We start from the raw sequence: 24,672 nt of genomic DNA on the forward strand, positions 1-24,672 counted from the left end.
TCCCTTTTTAGACCCTGTACTTAAAAAATAATAAGTGGTCTTTTAAGTTTGTGAAAAATGAATCGGAAAACAAAATTCGTTATTCCGAAATAAAATCAATTCAATGCGATGTTAGAAGTACGACAATCCCGGATTTTCTTAAGCCAAGTACAAAATACTTGATTCAAGCGCGATTTTTCTCAGCAACATTTTGATTCTCAGGATTCGTAAAGACTATTTTAGCTGGATCGAGCAATGTATGATGCTTCAAATTTTTTGATGTCATCACATAACAATAATATCCAGAATACATGCTTAAAAAAATGCTTAAATCAAGAATTTTATATTTAAATTTTCGAATGATTTGTTTTTCTGTGCATGTAGAAGATTTTAAAGAATAAGTACAGGGTCTTACACAGTCGGACTCAGTCGATTATAGCCTTCCATACTAGTTTCTACCTAGAGCAAGTTTTCTCCTCGGGAAACGTAGACAAAGCCAAACAAAATTACACGCTGTGCGGAAACGTGCTAGAAAAATGAAGCGCGAAATCAATAATAATCCACACACACACACACACACACACAGAAAAGCAGAGGAAGACAGAGAGAGAGAGAGAGAGAGAGAGAGAGAGAGAGAGAGCTGGAGGAGTGTGGGCGAAATTACAAGCGAAATTGGCGCACAAAAGACAAGAAACTACAAAAACGCTACGTGGCCGCAGCAACTAATGCAACAATAGTGACAACAACAACAACAACAACAACTGCACACTACAGACGACAACAACAACAAGAACGAGAACGAGAAATTCAGACAACAACAAAATGTTAGTGCAGTTTGTCAAACAAATCAGCGCAACTAATTGATTGGACCCGAGTGTGGCACGAAACGTTGCTGCCACATGCCGCCAGCAACACTTGCCACTTGCAGCCTTGCAACGAGCGGATAATGAAACTGAGCTGCTCTAACTGAATATAGCGATTTGATTTAACGACAGCATTTTATGACACACTCACACACACACACAGACAGACAGACAGACAGACAGACGGACAGACAGACAGACAGACAGACAGATACAAACACACACACATGCAACTGACAGGTGAAGGTTGATGAGCAACAAAAGAGGAACGAGAAAAGTAGAGACATTAACAAATTGAACTGAGCAACGCAGAGGTTTGAATGAAGGCGTATATATATGGATAAATAAAAAAATTAAAGGCAGATGAAAGATAAAAGATATGTGGTAAAACATATAGGTTAAGATTAGATAGTGAAAAAAAAAAAATATATATATATGAGAAAAATTAGTTCGGATATAAATAAACGATTGCAAAGTGAAATAAAGTTAAGAAGTGAACGATATATTAAAAAAGCTAAAAAATAAACTTTATAAAATCAAGAAGGAGAATTTCCGAAAAAGATATAATTTTAAAATATTAACAATTGCTATAGGGAACATTTTTATAAATTGTGGCACTAGTTAGAAATATGTTTTCTGGAGTATTTTTAATGTATTAACCAACTCTTAAGAACTCTTAAAAAAACAATAGAAAAACATTAATGCAATAATATTATTTTTTATATTTGTTTAATCAATTTTTTTATTATTATTTTATAAAACTCAGCATCCTAGTATTACAAGTTTAACTTATTAATATTGTGCTAGTCACGATTAGAATTGCAACTCTCTAATTGTCAAAACTAATAATTTTCTTGTTAGTTTTTTTTGTTATAATCCGACTGACTGATATGGTAAATCTGTGTTTAATCTCAGAATTTAAATTTCATTCAATTTTCAATTTCAACGAGATGAACTCATAAAAATGCAATTGAGAGAAATGCTTCTGTTCGAGTGATTTCTGAGTGATGTTGATGCTGAATCTGGCAATGTATGTCACAGTAAGCAATTATTTTGTTGTTGCTGTTGTTGCTGTTGTTGTTACATGCACACACACTTCACACAACAACATGAAATTGTTATAAAAATGTTTTTAATTCTTTTTATGCGTTGCATTTAAATAAAAATTAAATTAAATGCACACTTAAAACAACAGCAACAATAACAAACAATTTGCTATGGCAACAACTATTGTACCAACAACAACAACAACAACAGCAACAACAACAACAAACGACAACTACAAAATGCTATTTGAAGTTGCAAAATTCGTTGCACTCAAGAGTATGCAACATTTTTTTCCATTTTCCCCATTTTTTTTTGTTGCTGTTGCAAAAAAACATAGAAAAAATAATAAAAAAAAACGGCTGGTCGAGTGTTGCGGAAATGAGGGCGCAGTGAGCATGTCAAGGAGGGAAAGAAGTAGGGGTTGAAGAGGTGTGGAAAAGGGGAGCAAGGGGTTGGTTGACTGATTCGGGGTCAAACTGTGTTGGGGCTGGTCAACAACAATAACAGCAGCAGCAGCAGCAAGTAATAATGCAAAGGATATACACAAAAACATGCACGCACACTCAGATACAAACACAGACACACACACACACAGACACACACACACACAGGCAGAGGACGCAACATTGCTGCCACATTTATGCACAGGAAGCATTTGTAACGCCCCCTGGCGACGCGAGACTAAACACATGTGCCCCAAACTCAATATATTTGCTCTGTCTTCACCTCCCACTCTCTCTTTTTCTCTCTCTCTCGCGCTCTCTCTGCTCTCTTTCTCTCTCCCTTTCCTTCCGCTTTCAGTCTGCTACTCAAGTGAATCCATCGTCGCCTGCTGGTCAAGTGGAATCCAAGCTTAATCAGCAACGAATTTCCAATGCTCTCCCAAATCAAGTCAAATATTGGGAATAATCATATTTTCATAGCAGCCAAACTCTTCAAGAATTTTGCCTTTCTCAACACATTTTTACAATTCTAATATCGATAGTTGAAGCTCTAAACTTTCGAGTCTAAAGAAACTTAAGCTTATAAATATATTATACACTACTTAGCTTGGATTGTCCCTGTAGAATATACTCAATTAAAAGCTTTATGCAAAAACTTATATGCACTAAGTATTCTTTTCAATCACAATAAAAACTTTGAAGAATCTGAAAGAACACAAATACATAAAGTGTGTATATTGTAATTAAGAAAAAATTGTATAAGTGGGATTTTAAAATACAAATATTATTAAGTATAAGCTTCTATTGAAAAGGTCTCTGAGTTACTTCCTAAATCATGTTTAAAGTACTGATAAAATGTGAAAAGCGAGAAATTATGCAGCATAAAATAATCCAAAAATTACACTAAAAAAAAGCTGCACTTAAAAGCTCTCAAATTCTCTTGAAATTGTTTTCAATCATTGAGCTAACACTGCCGCCATACACTGCAATTTATGTTGTTACAAAACTGTTTTTGTGGTACGCCCCGTTGCGTGCAAAGTTGCCCCGTTCTCCCGCCTCCTTCTTTTCCCATCCTCTTTCTCCTCCTACTCCTGACACTTTCTCCCAGTGGCACAGAGGTGCCGCCGTCTCGACCCGCTTGGCAGACTGTTTATGGTTTTTGGCTACAACTTAATTTAAATTGTTTAATTCTATTATTGTTGCTAATAAATCACAGGCACAGCTTGCGCTGTTCGCTGGCTGGCTTAGCGTTTGTTAAGCTGCCCCACACACACACACACACACACACATACACAGAGCCACATTTATCTTCTAGAGGAAGAGTGAGAGAAAGAGAGAGAGAGAGAAACTGCCTGCTGTTGTCGTTGATTTTGTTGTAAGCGGCTTTCGTACTCATTTGGCCCCTAAATTCCGCGTTGAACTTGATGGCATGTGGTGTACGAAATCTATACAGTTTTCCCCAAAGAAACTTTCATGTACTACACTTATAAAAACAACTGTGAAAAATAAATATTTTTGTCTAAAAACTGCGAATTTTCTTATGAAAAATAGAATTACGTATTATTGAATGTTTTGAATTTTTAACGAATATTTTTGGTTTAAAAAAACTGCTGTCTTTTGCCATGTTGCGAAATCTATTCGCTTAACTAATAGATAATTAGAGAACGAAGTTATTCCACTCTGTTTGGTTTTGTAAATCTGTATAGTTCTCTCTACCTTCTCATCGTATTTCATTTCTCTCTTTGCATGCTTTTACTGCATACTTTTTGGCGTATGTGTAAGTCTGTGTGCGTTATAAATAACGCTGATCTGGTTGCTTTAGCCGCTGGCAATGCGAAACTCGCTTTGGCTCGTAAATTTGCAGCTTGATTTTGGGTTGATTTGCAAATTTCGAAATTGTTTTTTTTTTTTTTTTTTTTTTTTTGTGAGGATTTAGATGTAAAAGTGAAGGATTTAGGCTGCTCTTGTTAATATACTTCATTTTTGGTAGTCGCAACAGATTTTTGAACGCGCCAATCGCCATTTTGTCGACCCGTTTTACGCTTTACCAATTGCCAATGGCTAAAAAAAAAAAAAAATAACCATAAAAATAAAGACGAAACGAGAAACACAACACCAAAAAGTTGTTGGCCCGCACGCAACCGCATGTCAAATGCAGGCCAGGCCACGCTGATGGCCAAGTGGGCGAACTGGGATTCAGTTTGGGGCTTGGGATGTGACCAGGCTCTTGACCAGCTGGCGACCGCTTGACATGGCCATAAATAACAAAGCCAAAATGGCGTCCAAAGCACACAAAAATTTGACAAGAGCGAACCAAATGTGATATGTCAAATGCACTCGAAAAACTCGCTGCCATTCTGATATTCTGTCATGATGAGCTGCTGTTCTAAAAAGCGACAGAGACAACGAAATAGATGCATAGAGAGGGAAAGAGTGAGGGTTATCTAGTTGTTAGTTGTGGGAGCGAGTTAGCGAGTCACCATTAAAGTTATAGTTATAAATAAATAAAAGCATTGCATACTTTGCAATTTGCAGTGAGAGAGACACACATAAAAATGTCACAACTGGCGACAAAACTCCATAAAAAATGCCTTTGTCACTTTGTTTGATAAATGCATTTTGGGAATGGGATTCAAGGCACTCTCTAGTTGACATCATTAGAAATGAAAACAATGCAATCTTATTAAAGTCTACAAAACTGCTGAGAACTAAGAAAGAAATTCGTTTTGTGTAAATTTGTAAATGTAGATTTTTTAATAGTGGCACAAAAATCTGTAATATCAAATATAAATTGCAAATCGTTTTTGTTGTGAAAAGAGACTATTAAAATACAGCTTTTAAAATCTGAAATTTTAACAATTTCACCAACAAGGATTTTAATTGCATGCTTTTGTGCGCAGTTTTTAACAAAATGCGTTTGCCAAAGAAACTGTAAATAAGTACATATATGCCTATATATATATGTATATATATGTGTACACAGACAACAGTTGGCAAGTCATCAAACAACGTGCGTGTGTGTGCGCGTGTGTGTGTGTGTGGTAATTTTACTCTTTTGTCTTGTAAATCGCAGTTCGCACAGAAAGCGAGAAAAAAAGTGTTGCATACTTGCGGGCGGCGCGTGAAAAACAACTGACGAGAAATGTGTTGCATATTTAAATGGGCAACTGCAGTTGCAGCAATAAAAATAACGATAACAACAACAACAACAACAGCAACAGCAGCAGCATGGCGCCCTTATCGAGCGCTGCTGGCATCGCTGTTGACGTCGACGTCGACGTCGACGTTGTTGTCGCTGCCTGTAGCTGCATTTCCGCTTAATGTTGAGCGATAGTAAAATACAAACAACAACAACATGTAGCTGGCTGCTGGACAACGATAATGAAACAATGGACACACACACACACACACACACACACACACACACACACATATGCATTGATTTATGTTTTTTAATTTTAAATTTCCGCATCACTTAACCGTTAAAAATAATAATAACAATAACAGCAGCAGCAACAACAGCAGAAAAACACTATAACAATAACAATGGCTTTTGTGTAAAGTGCACCTCAACCCTGTCCCCCACCCCCACACCCTCGATGTCCCCAACACCCGACAAAAAAAAAAAAAAAAAAAATTATATAGATTTAAATATTGTTAAAATTGCGAAAAACTTTGAACATGTTTTAATTTCCGTATTACAAGCAACCCCTCTCTCTCTCTCTCTCTCTCTCTCTCTTTCTCTAGCTGTCTCTCTTGCTCACACTTACTCATGCTGTCTCTATCTGTCTTTTATGCTCTTACAGATTGGGCGGTCACCAACAACAGATGCCACAAAGTATGTCAACTGGCAGCAACACAATCGGCCATGGTGGCATCGATCGCGGAGGCGTCGGCGTCGGCGTCGGGATGCCAATGGGAGGTGGCACGATGCCCGTGGGCGGCGTTGGCGGTCAAGGTGTGGGCGGCCCTCAAGTTTCAGTCGGTCCACCGGGCAGCGGCGGACCGGGTCCGCATTGCCAGATAAGCGGCTCACAGCCGTTGGTTATGCCTGGATTCCCATTGCGTAATTCGCACTCAGCGCATGCACCGCATTATTCGCCATATTCACCATCCAGGTAAGCATATCCATCTATCCATCTAGCCATCGATGGGTTGGGTTGGGTTGGGTTGGGTGACCCAAGTGAGTGGGTCAGACAGCGGGTCAATTATTGTTCGCTCTGATTGTCAAATTAATAAATCCCAGACTCAGACAATATACACTCCATTGAGTATTTAATATTGAGCAGTGAACTGCGGGTGTTATCAGCAGTACTTTTCAGTCCTTTTGTGGAGCAACTTCTCTTTTCTCTTAATTATTTTTATAACTTCAGATATGGGTAATTAAATGCTCAGGTACACTGAAAAAAAGACCAACTTCTGTTCTTAAAATAAGATTATTTTAAGACCAAATTACTAAAACTAAGATTATTATTCTAAAAAATCTTAAAATCTTAATATAAGAATAAAAATCTTAAATTTAAAAAATTTAAAATTAAAACTTTATTTATAAAATTACCGAGACAGAACTAAAATGTATAAAAGTCAAAATTAAAAAAAAAAAAAATTTTAAATACTAAAATCAATTATATTTATCATTTTTTATTTTAATTTCAAGAGCATTTATTCTTAAAATAAGAACTTGGTCTTATTTAAAATGTTCTTAAAATCGAGATTTTTTTTTATCATTGTATATTTAAGCTTCTCTTTTGGCGGTTCTCACACTCTCAGACATATCTAAGCTTCTATTTCCACTTTTCTCACTCATTCTGATCAAGTTAAACTTCTTATGTTGCTTCTCTCAGTTTCTTTGATACAATTTAACTTCTTTTTATGCTTCTTTTATTCCCCGTGATCTTATATAACTTCTCTTTTATAGTTTCAACTTCTCATAATGCATCTTTCATTCATTTCATTTGGTTCTCTCCGTGCTTTTAATATAATTTAGAGCTTTCATAGTTTAATTTCTTGCTTTGCTTCTCTCATATACATTAATGGTACTCCAATATTTAATTTTTCTAATTTTACCTTGTTATTTGCTTTTTTTCACTCATATTATTTTTATCTATCTTTTCACTTTATTCCAATATAATTCTCTGTTTCATTTTCTAAGCTTACTTTCTGTTCAGGCTAATAACCTGGCTCATTATGATCTTGAGCTTAACAAGTTTTTCAATATTGTAACAGCAGGCAGAAGAGACTTTTATTTCATCTGTGTAACTAACTCGGGTCAAGTAGGTTTATTAGTTTTTCACTTTGCACTGCATATGAGGATGGCTCTTTATGGCTCCACTATTCACATAGCGCCAGTCGTTCCTCGTTCCTCTTTCAATCTCTCTCGGTAAACAGAATCTTTTCTACAAGTTTTATGCAATTAAGGACAGAGGAAATGAGGAAACGAAACCGTCTTTGGCTACGGGCGGAACACTAGTTTCAGTTGACTTTACTTTTCGCTGGCTGCTCGTGTGATTAACACCCATGTATAGTATGTATATGAAGGGTGCCATTCTCCATTCCCCTTTCCCTATTCTAGGCTTTATTCCCGTTAGCTGTAAGTTGTGTATCATTTTGCGTTGCGTTGCTTTATTAAAAAAGTTGACAGTTGACAAACTCATTGGTCTTTCTCTGTGTGCATTTGCATGTGCATGTGTGTGTGTATATATATACATATAGGAATATGTATATGTTTGTCTTTTGTTGGTTTTTGTGGTCCTTGTGATATGTCAAGCGGCTAAACCCACTCTGCGCTTGCTTCGTGTTGTGCCTTGCGGTCGTTCTGTCATAAGCCTCTGTCCTTCTGCTCCGAAATACTCTTGAGATGAGTTAAACACTTAAATACCTGCTTTAAGGTTGAGAGTAACGAGTGAGAGAAACTAAAAAGGAGTGACGAGTGCTTCAATATCTTAAAAAATGGCAAGAGTGGCTAAAAGTAGCATCTGATCAAATTTAACGAGTGATTAAATATAACGAGTGACCAAAAGAAACGAGTAATTTCAAAGAATGGGTGGTGAAAAGCAGCGAGTGATTGAAAGTTAAAACAGAGTAACAAAGTAACGAAAAGTACAAAGTAACAAAGTAGTGAAAAGCAGCGAGTGATTGAAAGTTAAAACAGAGTAAAAAAGTAACGAGTAACTAGTAGTTAAAGTAGCGAGTATTGTAATGCTCTAAAGTAACTAATCATTAAATGCAATAAAAGATAAAATTAGATGAGAATGCAAGAGGAACGAGTACTTAAAATTAACGAGATAGGGTATTTGTAAATCTAACAATTCTTGTCACACTTGAAATGCTGTTGAAAGCACTTGCATTGAAGGGTAACATTCACAATGGTCACTGTGACTCGTGTAATCAGAATATGTCTCGTTATCCTACACTCTGTCTTATTACTCGACCATTTCCTCGATCTGTCCTTCCCTTCATTTCCTTGCTTCTCTCGTTATCTCTGTCTATTACGAACAGTTTCTGTTTGCCAGTTGTTAATTTGAAATGCATTGCAAAATTTACTTAACACGAGCTGTCTATCTCCATCTCGCTCTCTTATTTACGCTCTTTCTCTATTTGTCTTTTGGTGCTTTAGCTACTTATATTCAATGCATCTCTGTTTCTTTTATTTCCATTGCAGGTTTCACATAGATAAACGCTGTCAACACCGATGTTCCTGGAAATGCTTGAGCATCGCCTTAATATTCATATCCGTCGTCCTAACCGCCATGTTGGCATACTTTGCAGGTAAGCATAGAATGGGAAATGGCAAATGGAAAATGGGGAAATGGTAAATTAGGGCACAAGGGAGGGTACACTTTGGACATGCTGAATGTAAGACCCAGTGTGTGTGTGTGTGTGTGTGTGTGGACAACGCGGCGTTGTCATAACGCAAAACACAGTTAATGAAAAATACACATACAAGTGTAAATATCGCACACACACACACACACACACACACACTCACTTACACCTCCTAGGCACACACATAGGTATCCTTATGCTCCTAAACATACTTTAGAATTTACTTACTCACACACACACACACTCTTACGCACACATACACACATACACACACAACAAGGCAAATACGTCAAAGTGTTTGCTTTACATTAGCGTTAAATGGTGTTACTTTGCACACACACACACACACACATATATATCTACGCATATATGTATGTATGTGTGTACCCAAAGAAACTTTGCAAACACAACAATCCCCCCTCCCCCCCCCATCCTCCTCAAGCTCCTCCCTCGCTTGATTGGCAACTGTTCATTTGGCCAAATGAATGTGGCAACTGTTGGTCAGCCATCAGCACAATTGACAAGCAATTAGAAACCACAACAACTAGGCGACATTGCCACACTCTCCCTCAACTCCTCTCTGGAGAGAAGAGACTTTCTGCAGCCAACAAATTAGCAAATCTGTTGAAATTTAAAACTTGGCTTAGAACAGATAATGAAGTGAGAATCAAATGGAGAAAATTAAATGGAAGCTACAAATAAATAAGCTGAAATACAATTCAAATGGAAAATAATAGCGAATTGAAGACACCTTAAAGTAACTTATAGAGTAGCTAAAAGATTAATGTAAATAATAACTTAAAGAGAATCTTATGACAGACTCAAAAGCTAATGAAAATAAATTGAAATATAAGCTAAGGAGTAGCTAAGATATCACTTGAAAAAAAAGTTAAAAAATGAACTAAATGTTAAACACAAACAGAAGCTTATAAAAAGAAGCCATAACAAATATTAAAAATAGCTAATATTTGACAAAAAATTTGACTTGGATGTGTGACAAACTTTTAACTGTTATAATTTTATCAAAACTCAAACATTTTTCAATCGAAATGTCATTTCTATCATAGTTTCCTTATATCGTAATTAGTATAAAACAACACTTTAAATTTGATTCTTAAACCCTTCATTTTTCTGTAAAAAATCATGTCAAATCGGACAAATATTTTGACTTGTAAAGTTGCCAGGTCAAAGGCTCGACCAACTTCAAACTGTCATAACTTTGTCAAACCTGGACCGATTTTCAAGCGGAATGTCATTTTGATCTTGGTTTGGCCTCTAAATTCATTCTGCATTCAAAATTAATTAATTTTGTAAAAAAAATTATTTTCCCCTAGATCATGATTTTAATACCATAGGGTCCCCCCTTTGAAATTTTGAAAATTGAAAATTTTAAATGTCAAGTTTTTACTTTTAATAGACTCCTTATATCGTAATTAGTATAAAACAACACTTTAAATTTGATTCTGGGACCTTTCATTTTTCTGTAAAAAATCATGTCAAATCGGACAAAAAATTTGACTTGTAAAGTTGATAGGTCAAAGGTTCGACCAACTTAAAACTTTCATTACTTTGTTAAACTTGGACCGATTTTCAAGCGGAATGTCATTTTGATCTTGGTTTGGCCTCCAAATTCATTCTGCATTCAAAATTAATTAATTTTGTAAAAAAAATTATTTTCCTCTAGATCATGATTTTAATACCATAGGGTCCCCCCTTTGAAATTTTGAAAATTGAAAATTTTAAATCTCAAGTTTGTACTTTTAATCGACTCCTCATATCGTAATTAGTATAAAACAACACTTTAAAATTGATTCTGAGACCTTTCATTTTTCTGTAAAAAATCATGTCAAATCGGACAAAAATTTTGACTTGTAAAGTTGCTAGGTCGAAGGTTCGACCAACTTCAGACGTTCATAACTTTGTCAAACCTGAACCGATTTTTAAGCGGAATGTCATTTTGATCTTGATTTGGCCTTTAAATTCATTCTGCATTCAAAACTAATAAATTTTGTAAAAAAAATTATTTTCCCCTAGATCATGATTTTAATACCATAGGGTCCCCCCTTTGAAATATTGAAAATTGAAAATTTTAAATGTCAAGTTTTTACTTTTAATAGACTCCTTATATCGTAATTAGTATAAAACAACACTTTAAATTTGATTCTGGGACCTTTCATTTTTCTGTAAAAAATCATGTCAAATCGGACAAAAAATTTGACTTGTAAAGTTGATAGGTCAAAGGTTCGACCAACTTCAAACTTTCATAACTTTGTTAAACCTGAACCGATTTTCAAGCGGAATGTCATTTTGATCTTGGTTTGGCCTCCAAATTTATTCTGCATTCAAAATTTATTAATTTTGTAAAAAAAATTATTTTCCTCTAGATTATGATTTTAATACCATAGGGTCCCCCCTTTGAAATTTCGAAAATTAAAAATTTTAAATCTCAAGATTTCACTTTTAATCGACTCCTTATATCGTAATTAGTATAAAACAAAACTTTAAATTTGATTCTGAGACCTTTCATTTTTCTGTAAAAAATCATGTCAAATCGGACAAAAAATTTGACTTGTAAAGTTGCTAGGTCGAAGGTTCGACCAAATTCAAACATTCATTACTTTGTCAAACCTGGATCGATTTTCAAGCGGAATATCATTTTGATCTTGGTTTGGTCTCTTAATTTATTCTGCATTCAAATTTTATTGATTTCATTTAAATAAAATTTTCCGAATCCTTGATTTAAATTTGTTTTTTCTATTGTCCTAAAGCCACAAAATATTAAATGCTTCATGCACTGGGGTAGCAGAGGGGCGGCGTGGGCGTGGTCCTGTGGGCTTGACTATTGCCTCTCGGTTCCCAAAACTATTTGAAAAGCGAGCAATTTTAAAGCCTTTCCCTCATAAGCTGACAATGGCAATTTAACAAAATTTCGTAAAATCTAACTACTTGTGTGTGTGTGTGTGTGTCAGACACACACACACAGACAGAGAGCGTAAACAAAAATGGCGACAGCGCACAAAATGTGATTCGTTTAAATTGAATGCGGCAGCCAAAAGTGTTTTTATGTTGTTGTTGTTTGTCCTCCTTGTTGTTGTTGTCGTTGTTGCTATTTACAACTTGATAATTAAACACGTTTCGCATTGTTGTTGTTGTTGTTGTTTTTGTTGCTGTTTTTGTTGCTGTGGCTGTTTTTGCTGCCACCTTTTAAATTATATTTACAGGTCAATTTGATTTTTTACTGCCAACCTTTTGGCAAACGGAGCAACTTTGTCTCGTTCAACACTCCCCCGCTCAACCTTGCACCTCCCTCACACCACCACCCCCCTCGATATGGCTGTCTCATTGCAGAATTTGTTGTCCTTGTTGTTGTTTAGCTACCGTGCAAGCAGCGCTCGACAAAACTTTGCACATTAAAATATGTAAATTTTAATTTGAAACAAAAGGGTTGACGTGCTGCTTTCTCCCCCCCCCCCTCTTTTCCCCCTCATCCCCTCATTTGGTTCTCCTCTCCAACGTTTTCCGCCCCGTTTTGTGCTTGGCATTTTATCTAGTGAAACATTGGCACAACTTTTGTGCTGTTGTTCGGACACTTTGAACGGTTTCTCGCTCGCAGCGGAGCTGCCAACTTGCTTGATAAATTTCCCGCACACGCATTTAATTTATGCAAAAACAAGAAAACAACAAATAGAAGTTGTTGTTGTTGTTGTGCGTCACAAATTGTTGTTTTTCTGTCTCTCTGGTTTGAAAGGCGCTGATGGCCGCCAGCTGCCATGTGGGCGTGGCAAAAAAAACAATGCATTACAAAAATTGCAGAGAAAACCTAATATGGAAATATATTGATTGCCCCACTGAATGATTTCTTAGCTTAACTTGTAAAATGCGTAAGCAAAAATAAAAGAAACGCATAGGATAAAAAATTTTCTTTGATATTCTTATAGATTATTGAGGATCGATAACGTTTTGAATGAGTGTTAAGTTGAGAAAGAATCCTCTTAATCGAGATTTTTCGACATTTTCTCGTTTTCCATTTGCCATAAATAACTTTGCTACAATGATTAATTAAAGTCTTTATACCAAATTACAATTGCCATTTAAAACTTTCGAATCGCAAATTTTGGAAATATTTAAAAATTTTTAAATGAGTCAAACAAATGGCAGAAGTTGCATTTAAGTTTTAATTTCAATTTCAATTTCAATTTTCATTACAAGTTTGGCGAGCACGTGAGTTGCACGTAACTCATGTCTCTTCCCCCTCATCTCAGTTCCCTTTTTTCAATTGTTGCTGCTTTTCTCACATGACAATCTAATGTTATCGGAGCGCAGAGCTTTATACCTGCTATCTTCTCTTCACTCCCCCTCTCTCTCTCTCTTTCTTTCCCTGTCTCTGTGTCTATCTGGTTGATGCCCCAAAAAATGTGCTGCAGAGCTGCTTACTCATTTTGAAGGGAAGGTTGGAGTAAGGGAGGGTAGGGTCGGGTAGGGTGGGGGTGGGGAGGGAGGCAAGCGGGGTCGCCATTTGACTTGAAGCGTGCTGCGTTTAATTTATTATCTACGCTTTTGCCAGGCAGCAGAAGCAGCTGCTGCCTCGAGAGTCACAGGCACTGATTTACAACAACAACAACAACAACAACAGCAACAACATCAAGAGGAAGCTGAAGAGTGAGGAGCATCTAAAAGTTGCGGCTTCCTGAATGTTTTTGGTAGCTCTTCTGTCCCCGCAGCCCTTAAGCTCAGTTTGTTGCGGTGTCACAACGTTGCAAGTGAACGAAAACAAATTTACAACAAACCACAAGAAAAATGTGTGATGCCACTTGGCTGGCATAACCACCCTCCACCATCCCCACAGCAAAATACCCCGCTGATGTTACCCCCACTTTCCTTTAGCGCTTTGGCGTACAAAATGAATTTAAGTTGAAAAGTTGTGAACATTTTGTGGGGGAGACGCTTCTTATACACACACATGAATGTGTGTGTGTGTGTGTGTGGGGCCAAAAGCTGCGTGTGGATTTCACTGATTTAATTGTTTGTCAGCTAGAAAGAGAGCGCCATAGATAAAGCAAGATAAAGACCAAGAGCGAGAGAGAGAAAAGAGCAAGACTAAGAGCTGCTTGAAATTTATCTTTTAAAAATAATGTATTAATTTTTGTGGCTGCCCTCGCACAGCTTACAGTCACAAAAGATGTGTGTGTGTGTGTGTATGTGTTTGTTGTGGATGAACAGCAGTTGTAGGCGGCAAGGGCGTGGCAGGGGCCAAGGGGCGGCACATAAACTCATTTGTGTAAAAAGCTTTTTGTGTTGTTGCCTTTTTCCACTGCGGTAAATGAATTTACGCTTCGAATCTGCTGCACAAACTGTGTCTGTGTCTGTGTGTGTGTGTGTATGTGTGTGTGTGTGTGTGTGTTAGTGTGCCTGGATCGTTTTATGGTTGAATAGTTTTAAAGCTGCGGGGCTAAGACAGCAACAGCAGGTGATGAAACCAACAGCATACAGTTGTAGATAAGACTAGAGTCGATAGAACCCGACTTGGAGACACCCTGTACTTACGCTTTACAAAAGTTGTAAGACTTTTACGTTGTTCTGCTTTCTTTGGCATAAAATAAGTATTTTAAATACCATTCAAATTTATAATGTGTGTCAAAATTTAAAGTTATATTTTTTCTTTTATCATTTTCAATTTGCTTAATTTGCCGAAGCAAAAGGTGGCGTTTAAAATTCTAAAAATAACTAAATCTAGTTATAATATACAGAAATCTATATAACAATTTTAGTCTTAGCTTTTATAGTCTCTTAAATCCAGGTGTTCATGCAGATTCATATTGACTTGTTTGTTAATTCTGATAAAGATATATACTTTATGGAGTCTGTCAAAATTTCTTTTGCCTTTTTACCCCCTTTTTTTGATAAATTCAATTGACCCCTTTGCACTGTTTGAAGTACAGGGTCTAAAAGCGAAAGGTGGCAAAAACGCGTCATGCGGCGTTTTAGCTTTTAATAGTGGCTAATATTTTTGCAGCTGCCACTGCCCCACCTGCTCCCACTTCCACTGCTTCTCCCTCAGTATGTGTGTGTGTGTGTGTGTGTGCTCGACGTCTGTTTGCACAATAATTTTCTATTAATTAAGCGCAAGAGGGTTTAATAAAATTAGCAAACACTTGCGGGTGAGTCCAACCATGTGCTACAGCTGTTCTGTCTCCCTTACTCCATCATACTCACACACTCTCACTCTTTCACTCTGTCTGCTAGACATTAAAAAATATACACACACCGAGTTACAGACACACACACACACACCGAGTTACAGACACACACACACACACCGAGCATTGTCAGTTAATTAAGAAGCGCAAACACATGAGTTTTGTCCGTCTGCATCGAGAAACAGGAGACGATGTTGTTTGTTTGCAATTTGTATGTGTGTGTATGTGTATGTGCGTCTGTGTGTGTGTGTGTGTATGGCAGGAGCCTTTAATTTGATTTGCATTTCGTTGTTTCTTGTGCACAGGCAATTCTCATTGTCTGCCCGCAAAATTACGCCAAATATTTTGTTTAAAAGCTGGCAGGCAAAAAAGTGTTGCCTACTTATGTGGGCAAAAATAGTGTTGCCTACCTTGAAGCGTAAGCTATAAATGCACTTTTTTTAATTTCAAAAAATGGTGTGCGAGTATGAGTATAATGAGTAGGTGAAGAAAAAAGAGAGAACAGCAACTAAGTAGGAGAAATACCAAAAGTGTTGCCTACTTTACAGCGCCAGCTGTAATCATATTTGGCCAATGCATAAATGAAAAAAAGAAACTGATTAAAACGGAAATTAATCGACAGACGACAGTATTATTTAAGAAAAAAAAGTGTAGATTATGTTGAGCAAAGAGCGAGTGAAAGAGACAGAAAGTGAGCGAGTAAATAAATGGAGAGTTGAGAGCAAATTGTAATCATATTTTCCCAATAGATGCATGATAAGTGAGGAGGAGTAAGAAAAATTAAATTTCTTAAGAAGATAAGAACAAAAATGTTAAGCAAAAGAAATTTAAAGAAAGGACGAACAGGAGAGATAGTGAGAATAAAGAATTAACTCTCTGGCCATCACTTTTAAAAGTGATAAAAAGTGTTGCCTACTTTTAAGCTACTTAACAAATTGCCACTGAAACAGATAAATTGCAAATTGTTACCAGCAAATTGATGACACAACACAGCGTGTGTGTGTATGTGTGTGTAAATGACTGTCATAATTTGCTGGACAATATATGTATATATATACATATGTATATATGCGTGTTATATGTGTCATATCTGTGCGATAATCGACCGCAGTGTCAACAGAACAACAACGTGAGATGTTGAGCGTGCACCGCAGGCAACAGCAGCGCTAACAACAACAACAACAACAACAACAACAAAAACAACAACAACACCAACCGTAGCAACAACAAGAAAGACAACAAGTTGTCGTTGTTGCTGTTTGAAGAGAACAGCACGATTTTACCACTGATGTGTCACTTTCTATCACAACAACAACAACAACAGCAACAATAACAAACAAGTGCAACTGCAACAGCTGTGATACCAACACACAACCACAACAACAACAATGATAACTGACAGAGTCAGCAAGCAGGAACAAGCGACAAACAGGACAGTCAACATGTTTGACTGGCAGTTGAAGAGCGGTACGAGGAGAGGGGGGCAACTGTGGTGACAGGGGTGACAGGGGGGGAGGAGCAGAAAAGGATGCGGATACGGATGCGCATTGCAGTAGTTATCGGAAATAGGTTAATCGATTTTTAAGCGGATAACTATCGGAAACTCATTCGATATGCACTGTTTCACAATTTGTGCGCATCTCCCCAACAACAACAACAACTATAACTATATTTAATTTGTTGTTGCTTTAACATATATGTAGTTTAGTTATACCACACTTGAATAGCCGAAGATTTGATACACTTGCATAGGCGTGTATTCAACGTTTCTATATGATAGAGTTGTCCGATTTTAGCCAAATTCGATCAGCATATAAATAATTATACCAAATATGTGTCCTGTGAAAATAATTGAGATATCTTAAAAAACAAACAAGTTTTTTATACTTAAGTTTGATTTGCAACGGATCGTTCCTATGGCAGCTCTATGATCTAGTAGTCTGATTAGAATAAAATTTATTCAGGACATGTAAGATTCTACCAAATGCATATTCAGTGAGATTGGTTGAGGTTCCTTAAAAAATAATAAAGTTTTTCATACTAAATGTTTATTTTGGCCGCTCGTTTCAATGGCAGCAATCTGATATAGTGATCCGATCCGGCCAGTTTTAGCAATAATAGCGAAGCGTACCAAGTTTAATCAAGATAGCTTTTAAACTGACTGACTAATATATAAGAGTACATGAATAATGCTTGAGTGTGCATTCACTGTACATTTGAATGTGCACTCACACATTCATTTGGCATTCGTGCGCCTTTGTGGCTAACATGACATTGAAGAGAGAGAGAGAGAGAGAGAGAGAGAGAAGGAGAGAGGTAATACTCTGAATGTCAGTGGCTTTGACAGTCTGGCAACGCTGTCAATGCCACTCTGACCCGAAAAATTGATTGTTTCTCAAATTGCACTTCAATTAACGAAAAGCTCTTCAAAGCAACCCATTCTCTCTTTCTCTCTCTCTCTCAATTTAGTTATCCTTTTGCACTTGAGATGACTTACAAGTTTTACATAGAAGTTGTCGAGTCTTCACTGTACATACGGCTTGTTCATTTTTCTGTGGCTTTTGGGCATCCTTAAGACATGTGGCATACAACACACTTTTAGACAAAAATTCTTGTTTGCATTTATAAGGTCAATCGACTGGAAATTCCATCTCAAAACCGCAACAAAGAAAGTCATTTAACTGAGAACTTTGAGTATTGTGTCCAGATCAAAGCAAAACTCATTCAAAACAATCACAGAAATAAGAGAAATTGGCAAAGTAAATGTAAAGAAACTCAAATGTGTTTAATTGATAGAAAATGAAACCATTTAAATTATGTTTGGAAAACCTAGAGTCAAATATTATCATAACTGGAGCTTTATTTAGAATTTTAAGTATTTTTAATATATAGCTAGAGATGTGATGTAAAAATACTATTAAAGTAGCTTAAATAAACTTATTAGGAAGTATTCTGGAAATCATTAAATCAATTTTTAATTTAAATAAATTTCTGTTAAAAAAAGAAAATACAATTGTGTAAAGATTATTTATGAGTTGAAATTCACATGTCTCAATCAAGTTTGTTTGTAATTTTCTAAACTGCCTAGTAGAATATGGAAATAGACCACAACATTCTTTTAGTTAATTTCCCAAAGAAAAATGAGAAAAAAAAAAAATTTAATGGATGGCAATGCATATCGAAAGAGATTTCAATATAAATGACGCAACACGGCATTTACCACAGACAGGAGCAACTATTACAAGTTAGAGTTAAGGGCGTGACCCAAGTTCGAGACCCCATAACCTCTGTCCCTCATCTTACCCTAGACGACACTATCCTACATGGTCAGCTGGCCAGGCGGAGTTGGAGCTTTGGTCTGAAAGGTGTGCGCTTGTCGTTTAAATAAATTATTTCTCTTCAAGGAAGTGCAATTAAGAAAATGCTTCATAAATTTCTGTAACTTTGTCCTTCTGCCATGCATAGCCTCTCTCTCCCTCTCTCTCTCTCTCTCTCTCTATCTGTCTCTGTCATTGTTTGCTTTTCTTTCTTTTTGCTTGGGCCTCATTAGTTTTGGAGAGGCACTTGGTCTCAACGGGCACGTAGATTCAATTAGTTGATCTTAAGTGCAAGCATTTCCGGTTCCGTTCATTGCGTGTGCCACATTCTAAAGAACCAGCAAAAAGAAGAAGAATTCAAAAAGAAAGCAGCAGGAAAAATTAACTAATCGAATTGAGACACACCCTTTTCAACTGTTAAATATAAATAACGACTTGACTTCCAAAGGAGTGTCCTGTGTCCACAATTTAGTATTTAGTATTAAGTCGCCCCTCTCTTTGCAACCGGCAAAATTGAGTCGTTGTCAATTTCAGCTACACACACAGACACACACACACACACGCTCATAAATTTATCGACTTTTTTTTGACTACTCCTGCCCTCACTTGATTTGCTGTGCGCCAACTAAGTAAATATCCTTAAAGTACGCAGCGGGATAGGGTTGCTTATATCATTCCTATGGCTTTGCCGCTACCACAAATTGTAATCAAATTTAATTGGTGTCGCTTCCCTTACCCCAACCCCCATCTCCGCTGGTTGTTGTTGTTGTTGTGGCACAGACAAAGAAAGGCGCGGAAAAACTATGCCAAACTGTTGTTGCTGCCCCGTTTGTTTGTCTCTCTTTGTTGTGTGTGGCAAAGGACAGGCTCCATTTTCATTTTCATTTCCCCCTCCATCTCCACCTCCATTTCCATTTCCACTCCCATTCCCATTTCCAGTGCTCGTTCCAGTTGGTTGACCAGTTGCGAGCCACTTAAATGAAAAGCTTGTTAACCTAATAGAACAACATCATACCCTCTCGTCTCTTTCTCCCTCTCTCTCTCCCTTCTTCTCTCTTCTCCCCTTCTACTCTGTACTCGCCCTCTCTTTTTCTTTCTCTTTCTCATTTCATTTATTTATTAATGATGTTTTCCCCATCCATTCTTATACGAAATAAACATAAACTGTCTATTTTTGTATTCCCTTTGAGTGTGTATGTGTGTGTGTTAGCTGAAGAAAGCTGGTGGAGAAGGAATGGAATAAAAAAAATGAAGCAGTAAAAATAAAATATTATGAATTAAAAATTACTTCAGCCTTATTATCTAATTTTAGTCCTTAATTACATTTAAGCGCTTTTCCAACTCCTATTTTTTTTTAATCTCATTTCTTTTTAAACTGTTCCCAAAAATTTGATGCATAGAACTCTAGACACTTTTTGCGAGTAAAATTTGATTGATAGTTATCAGTTAAACTTGAAAGCTGCCAGATAGTTTTTTTTTAAGCGGGACAGGCTGGCAACTCTTTCATTTAATTGTGTTCTAAGTTTTCTAATAATTTACATGGAATAAAACAAGCTTTCACTAATTCTACAAATATCGCTCAGTTGGTTGTATTAATTTCTCTACTCGCTATAAAAAAAAAAAAATAAATAAATAATCAACTCCTTTTATCATTTCATTAATCATTAAGTTCCTTTATTTCCATTAAACAATGTAAGCTTAATTCTCAATTTTTCACAGTGTACTTGGCCTATAATTATCGAATAGTGTGTGTTTCTGCTTTCGTCTCTTGGCTCGAATTAAAAGCTCAACAGCCAAATTGAGGCACGTTCGTTGACGTTAATTTGTCGTGCCTCATATGAGTAATTGCGACTGTGTGCGTGTGTGTTGTGTGTATCCTTTTTGTGTCAGTATGCGACTGTCTATGTGTGCTTTTGTGCCTCCGTCCCTCTGTCTGTCTGTCTCTCTCTCTGTTTTTCTCTCTTTCTGCAGCTTTGTTTGAATCCTGGGCCCATTGCCAAGACGTCAACAGCGTCGACATCATTAGGTCGCATTAGTTTACATGTTCGTTTGCTGTCAAACAGCTGTCGATGGAGAATGGGAATTTATTTTGTCTACGGAGTCATTACCATTTCCCTTTCTATCCCTATACCTAAACATATCCCCACTCGCCTCTCGTTTTGGCCCATTAACATAATTTCAATGTGACCCCGAGAAAGTCGCTTTGTCTAATTGCTTTGTTGAAAATCATGGACAAAATAATCGTGGACTGAATGAATTTTTTTTATTTAGTATAATATTTTGATTGATTGACTTTTAATTTATTGGGTGATTGAAATTCCATTGTTAACTGATTGAAAGCGTTTTCATTCTTGAGAGTAAGCTAATTAAAATTGATAATAAGCTTGTTGTTGATTGGAGTGTGAAGGACTTGTTTCGTCAAATCATTTGAGTCAAATGATTGAGCATTAAAATTAACAATTGATTGAAATGAGAGTTGATAGAGACTGAAAGACAAATCGAATGACAGTTGATTGAAGATTGACCGGATTTATGTAGAAACTTGTGGATGATTAATTGACTGTGCATTTTACAGCTTAAGCTAAACGTTTAAAATTTTAAATCAACATAAATGTAACAAATTCATCGGCGTTTTGGAAAATTCGAGCTGCAAGTGCGTTGAAATCAAGGTCAAAGTTCGCCTTTATTTTAATCACATATAAAATAAATTCTAAATACATTTTGTGATTCTTGAATTAATTTTGCTTGAATGATTGAGTTGATCAGGTTACGTTTGATTGAAAACGTGACTGATTGAGTTTACATATGCAAAATGAACGAAAAGTTGGCTATCATTCTCACATTCAATCTTGATTGATGATTGTTGCACTTGGAACTGCAGATTGTGGTTGATATTTTAAGTTTCACACCGAATTTTACAATCACGCTGTGGCCCAAATTCGAGCGCATGTCGCGGGTATCTGGCGCCATTGCCAAAGCTCATAAATTGTGTAAGTTATCGATAAACGATAGCCAGTTACAGTCAGGCATCGATGGCAAGTAAAATGCAAACGTGTTAACAACGCGTACTTTGTGTCTGTTCAGCTGAACGAGTCTCTGTTTGTGTGTGTGTGTGTGTGTGTGTATGAGTCTGTGGCACATGTGGTTGAGGTCCGAGCAAAGGATTGAAAGAGGGAGTGAGGAAGCGAGAGAGAGAGAGAGGGAGGAGGCTATAGCTTTGATTTATGTGCGAGTGCATATTAATATGGCGTTAAAATATGATGCCAAAAATTTATGAGAGCGAGAAAAAAGTAGAGCAGAAAAGAAGGAAAGCGAGTAGAGTTAAAAAATGGAAGGGAAGAGTTGCGATAGGAGGAAATAAGAAGGGAAAGAAAGAGTTGGGAAGAGTGTGGAAATGCTGAAAAAAAGCAAAAATTGGTATGATGAAGCAATTGCAGCTGTGTTCGTTCGGTGAGCCACAAGAACAGCACCACATACAAACACAACACACATACACTACACACACACACACACACACACACACACACACACACACATACTAAACATTATTGCCAGTGGCCCAAACGGAGCATCAGATTTATGGTGTTAAATTTAGCATCATGCGATTTATGTGCGCAACATTTGGAGTCTTGCAACTTGCAGCCAAAAATTCGAAAAGAGAAATGTGAAAGAAACGAGTATGAGTTAGGGATGGGTTATCGATATGCTGATATCGATATGCAAGCTAAAAACGATTTGATACTCAATTCATCGATTTTTAGTGTCGATATATCGGAAAATACTTTTATCACATATACGAGAAAATTACATTGATTTTTAATGGTAATTTAGTTTGAAAAATAATTTCAGTTTAAATTCAACTTAAACTTTAAATTTAAATTCGAACCAACTTCATACTTCCATAACTTTGACAAAACTGAACCGATCTTCAAGCGGAATATCATTTTACTCATCCTTTGGCATCTTATTTCGGTCTGCATGCAAAATTGGTTAATTTATTCCATCCATCTTATTTTGTAAGTCGCCTTGCCAATATTTCTTAAAGAAATATTAAGAAATTCGACTGTTTAGTGATATATTTTAAATGTAAGGTATTAAAATCAAACATAATTATATTCATGATAGTATGTAGTATGTGATAATATAATCCGATTTAAATAGCGGTACATTTTTGTTAATTCCCACTCTCTATTTGAACTTTAACTAATGCTCTCTCTTTCTATGTGCCCTTCTCTGTCTTTGCAGCAGTCAGTTCAATGAAACCGAACATGGACAGCTCAAATTGCATCCTAGTCCAAGACGTCAAGTCGCAACCTCACGATCTGCGCGGCGGAGTCGGTGGCAAGGGTGGGGACAACAAGGCGTTGGGTGGCGCCACCGCTTATCCCACTGAGGAATCGATACAGACAAGCACATCGGATCATGGCAGCAATGGTGGTGGTGCTGGCGGTGGTGCAGGTGGTGGTGCGACGGGTCTGGCTGGCTTAATGCCCGGTGCAACGGGGATACAGCAGCAATTGTTGTTGCAACAGCAGCAACCACATGCCATCAATCAACCGCTGACACCGCTGGATGCCACAAATACACAGCTGCAGGATCAACTAACTTATGGCGGTGTCACCGGCGGCATGGGGCAACAGCAGCAGCATAATCTGTTGATGCAACAGCCGGGTCATCATCATCCGGCGTTGCAGCAACAACAGGGCATCGGCCTAACCGGTGGCCAATGGCCGCAAGTTGTCGAACTGAAGGATTTCAATGAACTCTATCATGCCAACATTCCGGCCTATCAATTCTGGACACTCGAATTCCGTAACAAGCATCCGGCATTCATACGCTTCAACTTCACGCTGCCGTGGGGTGCACACTTTGCCGTCTATTCCCGCCGCAATGTGGCACCGTCCGTGACGCAACACGATTTTGTCGAGTTCATCAAGGGCGGTCGACTCGACAGTCATTTGAGGCATCGTCGCAGCACGAATGCCAATGCGAATGCAACTGCAACTGCCACAACCACAACTGCCAACAAGGATCTTGATCTGATCGATGTCTACGATGAGCCAAAGAAGCAGCAGCAGTTGCAACAACAACAACAGCAACAGAAACGCCGCAACAACAGCAACAGCTATGAGGAAATCGATGATGATACTGATGATGGCGATTCCAATAGCGAGGAAGATGCACCAGACTCATTGGAAGATTTCTATGTGGAGCGGCATGCCACTGTGGCAAGTCTCGCACATCCGTTGCACAAACGCTCAGCGGCCGATGGCGGTGCCGGCGGTTTGCCAGCTCTCGATATGGATGCCATGACGGTGAATGTTTCACTTTTGCAATATCTCGACACCGGCTTGTGGTTCATTTCCGTCTACAATGATGAATTGGTGGCACATTCCGTCTCCCTGTTGGCCGAGGAGGCCGAGGGTGTTAGCACCACTTGCCCCAATGATTGTTCTGGTCGTGGCAGTTGTTATCTTGGCAAATGTGATTGCATCGATGGTTATCAAGGCGTTGACTGTTCCAAGAGTAAGTATAACTTTTCAATCTCTCTTCCCTCCTATTTTTCTCTCTCCCCTTCTCTCTTTCTTTTGCAACCCCATTTACCACTGTCCACTCAAGCTGCAATTTAAATTAAAAACTTACGCCAAAGTTGAGCTGTCAACATCACCTGCTTTTGTTTGTGTTGGCACCCAGTTCAGGTCAGACTAACTCCCAAAAAAACAAAAAACGGAGTTGGGAAAAGAAACCCAAAAAAAAACAGAATCTGAATCAGGCGACCCTCTCAGCAGCTACTCGACACATTTCCGTGTTCCTTCATCCCCATTCCTATGCACAGTGGCAAATAAAGTGCGTGAATTTAATATAAAGAACATTTAAAATTAAAGCAAATTCTTTAGATGCTGTGTTATCGATACATATATCGTATATCGATAACTTACATATATCGTAAATCGATAACTTGCATATATCGCATATCAATAACATTCATAACACTATACTC

At 37.4% G+C, this 24,672-nt stretch overlaps 1 protein-coding gene across 1 annotated transcript in view; it reads left to right on the forward strand.

The window, feature by feature from the left end:
- The window catches only part of LOC117794172 (teneurin-a), a 135,597-nt gene that overhangs the window by 53,435 nt on the left and 57,490 nt on the right, over nucleotides 1-24,672 (forward strand). Inside the window, exons 2-4 of the mRNA XM_034634691.1 lie at nucleotides 6,139-6,450; nucleotides 8,994-9,100; nucleotides 22,917-24,197. Of these exons, the coding sequence (XP_034490582.1) occupies nucleotides 6,139-6,450; nucleotides 8,994-9,100; nucleotides 22,917-24,197 (1,700 nt within the window). The remainder of the gene's footprint in view (nucleotides 1-6,138; nucleotides 6,451-8,993; nucleotides 9,101-22,916; nucleotides 24,198-24,672) is intronic.

This window comes from Drosophila innubila, chromosome X (genome assembly GCF_004354385.1).
Source record: "Drosophila innubila isolate TH190305 chromosome X, UK_Dinn_1.0, whole genome shotgun sequence".
Taxonomy (NCBI): domain Eukaryota; kingdom Metazoa; phylum Arthropoda; class Insecta; order Diptera; family Drosophilidae; genus Drosophila; species Drosophila innubila.